This window comes from Rhipicephalus sanguineus, chromosome 1, assembly GCF_013339695.2.
Source record: "Rhipicephalus sanguineus isolate Rsan-2018 chromosome 1, BIME_Rsan_1.4, whole genome shotgun sequence".
NCBI classification, from domain to species: domain Eukaryota; kingdom Metazoa; phylum Arthropoda; class Arachnida; order Ixodida; family Ixodidae; genus Rhipicephalus; species Rhipicephalus sanguineus.
The window spans coordinates 120,900,141-120,906,096 of NC_051176.1; the positions used below are offsets into that span (position 1 = coordinate 120,900,141).

Genomic DNA, 5,956 nt, shown 5'->3' on the forward strand with positions numbered 1-5,956 from the left:
GTTGTGGCGGCTGACGTCTTAAAACACAAAACCTCTTAAAACGTCTTTAAAACATTTAAAACCTCTGTAAACCTCTATAAAACGTAATATAGAGGTTTCGTGTTTCGTGGGGTCGAGGTGTCGGTAGTTCCGAAACAGCTCAGGCGTACTGCGCGCTATATCGCTCACATTGGACCATAGAGTTTAAACTATATTCGACGGCCCAGTGTCGTTAAGATTGGTCGCCAGGGGCAAGAAGATTAGACGCGCGCAGGGGCGTAGCCAGAAATTTTTTTCGGAGGGGGGGGGGGGGGCGTTTTGATCTGAAGTGGGGGTGCAGGCAGACGTGATCGAGTGTCATGTTATGCTCTCTATGCCATGGCAAAAAAAAAAAAAAAGAATCGAGGGGGGGGGGGGCACGGGCTCGGTGCCCCCCCCCCCGGCTACGCCATCGGACGCGCGCGCGTCGCGTACGCATATCTTGTTTGGTCACGGCTCAGTTTTTCTCCTTTACTTCGCTTGGCTGTACGTTTGGCACTGCAGTCGTTTTGGAAAATTCTCCCGCACGGCGCCTGCACGCAAGCGCGCGCGCGCACACACACATATGTATATATGGGGTGGAATTTTCCAAAGCGGCTTTTGCTAGGGCCGTGCATTGTTTGTTTTTTCCGCTTCCATTGACATGAAGCCGCTACAGTCAGGATTTCATCCCGCCCATAATCTAAACGCAACCGGGTATTTAGAACTTGGACTACTTGGACGACTTCGAAAGTAGCGTAAGCAACATTGCGAGTGGGATCGTGATGTGACGTCACAACGTCATAACGGCGCGCAAGACCTGTTAGGGATGTCGTGAGGTTGTCATTCTCGATATTAATGTTTTGATCGCTGTGATCGTGTAACTGTGCAGTCACGCTAATATTGCAGCCGAGAACAACTAAAGGAGGCGAACTATCGGACCTGCGCTTCAAATGAGGTAAGGCAACTTGTCGTAGTATCGGTATGGTCCATTCAAGGGACCATAGTATCGGTTTGTTCGGCGCCTTCGTTTTGTTTGGAAGAGTTTTTGTTTGCGCAGGTGAAACTTACTTTTTTTTGCTACGTTCCAGCTGTTATTATAATTATTTTATTGAAGTATTGTCATTGAAATTAAATACTTTTATGCTGTGTACCAGAAAGGGTATTGGTTGACTGAAATAAGCGTATAAAAAAAAATGTGCGCAGGTCCTGCGGTTATGGATGGACAAGACGACGAATATTACGCATCATACGATTCCTATCGAATGACACCGCAGTGCAAGCTCCTGGAAACTATATATGAAAATCCAAAACTGAGCACGAATGGTAGGAAGCAGTTCACATCTATAAGGAAATATAAGCGGTTCATAGATTTCACTGTGGGGCCAACCGCAACCAAAAAGTGGAAAAGAAGCCAGAAAGCACGGAAGCTAGCAAGCAGTCGCCTAGTCCACGCCTTTGGAACTTCCAACCACTATGACGACCCGCAGCACTCGCTCCGCCCTGTGCGAAATGCAAGAGCGCGCACACCGCCGTCCTACGAGAACAGATCAATCTCGCAAGAATGCTCCGAAGTACGGACGAGGCCACTGGGTGTCTTCAAAACTGCCGTTGCTGCTGCTTCGGGACGTGTGTGCGAGACTGATGACGAGTCTGCCAGGCACGAATGCCACGACGAGCCTCGTGTAGTGCCTGTGTGTACTGGTACCTTTGAATTGCCAGAAACGTTTGTTGTGTCAAGCACGGACTTAATTGTCGAGGAGGCTGCCACTGTTGAACTGCCCCTTGATTGCAGAAACAAGAAGGAAGATACTCTGGGCATCGATTTTAATATGGATTGTCGAGTACACGAATATGACGAAAATGTTTCTTCTGGGGAAAGCACTATTACTTCATGGTGCTATGCGCTGCCATGTCCAGAGACCGAGGAAGATCAGGTTACGGTTTGTTACAGCGGTGGCGATACGCCGCAGGCGTTTGACTGTAGAAATGGTGGTTTCTGTGAGAAAAGCCCCGGAGAAACACTTGACGAGACAGTGCCTTCAAAAGGTTTTTATACAGTTTGTGACAGGAGGCCACTGCATGCCTGGGCAGCATGCCAAGAGGACGATGTCTCTAATACTGTGATGGAACTGGTTGCAGTAGTTGAGACAGCGCACAGTCTTTGTGACAGTGTTGTGAAAAGCAGTGGAGCATGTGGTCATCAAAACAGTGAGAGTTGTTTGCTAAGCCAGGCAGTAGAACCTAGCAATGGTAATGTACATTAGCATTATTTTGCTGGCTTTTATGCACACATAATATGTGACAATCACTGGTACACAAGAGTTTTGTGATCCTGCCTTTGTTCTGTTATATATAAAAATTGTCGGTGAGCAATACATCACTGCAAGAAATGTGTGCACTGCAGCTTATGCAATGTAATCCAGTCAAAACGCAAATATGAACCTACATTGTGATCCTCTGCAGTGCCTTTTATTGCTGAGCATTCAGGCAGAAAGTTCTATCACACTCAGTATGCAAGTGCATGCAAAAGTGCTGTCCAAGGTTGTATAGTGGCACTGATTGTGCTGTGTTCGCAACTTCGAGAAGGCACCAGTGTTCTTGTCTTGTTCAAGAACAGTGGTGCCCCTTTGTCACATGGAATAGACAATGAATTAATCGAGCATGGAATATTGAGTTTATGGCTGGTTTCATTTCCGGAATAATGAGCATACACAGCTCATGCAAAAAGTAGCAACTACCTATTTATGTCATTTTTGTGGGACTGAAACGTTTAACAATAATTTAAAAGAGATGGGCAAAATGAGGCGTGAATGGGTGACGTTTGAAACAAGAAGAGCTTCGCCCTCTCCCTCTTTGTCGATAACATATCGCGATAGGGACCATTATGCAACCTAAGAGCGCTTTGCCCTGAATGGCATGCTCCTGCATTGTAGGCCATAATGAGCACTATAGTACTTGTTTATTTTATTGCTCCAAATGTGTGAAAGAGTCTAGCAGTTGTTACTGGCCTGGCCAGAATGCACATTTGCTCACATATTCTTGGACCAAGGTGACGTCGTTCCAACGTAGTTGCACCATTATTGCATACAAGTGATCTTTGTTTGATCAAAGTGCCAGCTAGTCCAAGCATGGAATCGCATTCTGCAAACAGCTGTGGTTGCATTGCATGGTTCTTTTGAGACAGTTTAGAGACTTTAACATTATACCCTAAGAGATGGCCTTTTGTCACCTTTATACTTTTGAGAACTGTGGTATAGTAAACCAAAGCTTTTTAGTTCTGTTCCTGGCTTTAAAAAACTGGAATGAGAAGTTTTGTATGCCTTTTTATTAATACTTTACCAAAAGAGATGGTCTTTTGTCACTGTTGTACGTTATGTTTCAAGAACTGTTGTATAGTAAACCGAAATTTTCTACTAAAAAAAAACTGGATTGAGATGTAGTTGGTCATGCTTTTCTAAAAAAATGATAGGTGGTGACAGGTCAAGAATGCTAAAGAATGCTAGAGCAGCTCCTGCTGGGGATGCCTGCTCTCCATGCCTCCGTACAAATTCAAAGGAAGAAGACATTGCAGTGCTGCCACAACCATGGAATGCAATATGGTCATGAACAGCCAAAATGAGCATGTGTGAGAATCGAAACTGACTATTCACAGCACAAACATGATTTCCTGGAAATCAGCACCTGTAATTCCACAACAAGGAAAAAAGACAGCGTGACCATGTTGTAATAAGCATCTGCTGATTTTCTGAAAGTCATGAGCCAACTAGCTCTGCTGAGAACCGTTGTACAAATGCCTGTATGTATATCCACTTCACTGGCTCTGGGGTGGTATTGTGGAGCGATTCTATGACTTTTTTAAAGCGCCTTTTGCCACCATTAGTTGTCAGCGACTGGTCAAAAGGCAAGGCCCGGAAATATTGACCAATGGCGGTAAAAAGCATAAAAAAAATGTCGCAGGATTGCAGTAGAATTGCTACGCGATAGCATTCCAGAGGTTGTGGCTCTCATGTGCTGAGCATATGGTTGCAGGTTTGACTTCCTGCTTGGGCGACTGTATCCTGATAGGAATGGAATGCAAAAGTGCTCATGTACCAGGTCTAGGTGCTTGTTGAAACCCCATGGTGGCGAAATTGCTGTGCCGCAAGAAAGCCTGTACCATGTTGTCGCTTATATTGCTTCTGCTGCTTTGTAATGTTAAACACCATCAGTCAATACTTGCACAATAATACAGGGGATTTGGAGTTAATAAAGGAGCTGCCTGATCTCGTACCTAAAGAATGTAGTTGTTGTTCAACCCAATAAGCTGCCATTCATGAGTGAGTGCCTGCCGAATGCACTTCAACCCATTTATATTTGTATGGTGATATCCTTCTCATGGACTCAGGTCCCTTGTCACTATTTGGCCTCGATAAATGTGCTCGTCCACAGCTCTGAGATGTCAAACAACAGCTTTATAGCAGGGCTACTAAACATTACATGTTTTCAAACCTACCCCGAGAAGGGTTGCAGAAGGTTCGATGACTGAGCTTGTTGGTACATTCTTGTCACATTCTGAGGAGTGCTAAATGATGGGACAAGGAAAGACAATACGCTAGCACAATGTATATTTCCTCCTTGAGGCGTTGCTTCCATCATTTGTTGTGAAGCTGGGGTGTCTGCATAGCAAGCGTCCATGTAAAATCAAATGTGAATATTTCAATAAAAGTAACATTAAAAAAAATCAAATCAAGTATAGAATATTTTCTACATTTAAGCAAACTAAAGAAGAAAGATTGTGCCTCATCTGTATTATTTAAAACTTGAAGTTGATCATAGATAGAAGTGATGCCATTCATGATTGACAACAGAGCAGAAAAATAGGGTCATGTCTAGTGCACCATGGTTATTACAGTAATGAAATAGAGAAATGGCATGCCGGCAGGTACTCCGCAGAGAGTTCATCGGAGGAGCTAAGTGTCATTCTACAGCACCATACGTCTGTTGAACTAAATTCAAATATGGTGTCACTGGCAAAGTTAAATGTTGCTATGCCTAAATTGAGACAAATTTCATGTGCTGCCTATGTGCGCAGCAGCCTTGTTGAATGATGAAAAATTATTTGTGCAGAAATGAACTGCTTCACGAGATTCCTGAGGAACTGGTGCCCTTGCACTGTAACTGCAGCCATTCTGTAGAAGCATTTGAAGCGCTCGCTTCATGCATCCACTTTTCTCCGTGTTGAGTTGAATGAGTGTTGCTATCTGATATTTTAATAAAAGTAAATATTTGGCAGTTTCAAATAACCAGTTCTCGATTTGAATAATAAGGGTGATTCGGTACATAGTCAAAATTTTTTATATTTGAAGATCTGTTATCGTAAGCCACCTCCGTTGTTAAGCGTTGAACAAAACAATGTAATCACAATTTTCCATTATATTAGATGTTATTCTCCATATCTGATTCTTCCAATTGTTGCATATATGCGTGTTCTTTACTGTAACAGCTGCATGTGGCTGATCCAGTACATTTGTCTGCCTGCAGTGTGGCCACTATTACTTCAGAGGCTGGGCCTTTCAGCTGCAACATGGATTTTTTTCTGATAGTTCAATAAGAAACCAGCATTATGTCTCCAGCTAATGTGTACACCTTAATTAGTGTATTTCCATATGGTGCTGACGCAGCAAAATGCCTTCGTGTGCTAGCACGTCATCTAATGCTGGACCGGTGGAATTCACCAACGTTTACAAGTCCACGCCTACATGCCTTAGACCCAGATCTTCAATTAAAGGTACCATCCAACCTATTACGACGTGATTCTCCCTGCTTGTCTGCATCTGGCTTGGAGTGGTATTCTCGAATGCATATTCATTCACCATTGGAATGGCTGATGGCCTATTGTGTGAACTCTGCTGGTGCAGCAAAACAAACGTGCACCTTCTCTGCGAATGTACCCGTTTTGACACCCAAAGAACGGCCT

The 5,956-nt window shown here is 43.8% G+C and overlaps 1 protein-coding gene across 1 annotated transcript; it reads left to right on the top strand.

The window, feature by feature from the left end:
• The first annotated feature begins 780 nt into the window (after positions 1–780).
• LOC119397054 (uncharacterized) lies at positions 781–4,278 on the top strand. Its single transcript, XM_037664491.2, has 2 exons — positions 781–955; positions 1,204–4,278. Exon 2 carries the CDS (start codon positions 1,215–1,217, stop codon positions 2,262–2,264), a length of 1,050 nt encoding a protein of 349 aa, XP_037520419.1. The 5' UTR covers positions 781–955; positions 1,204–1,214; the 3' UTR covers positions 2,265–4,278.
• The last annotated feature ends 1,678 nt before the right edge of the window (positions 4,279–5,956 follow it).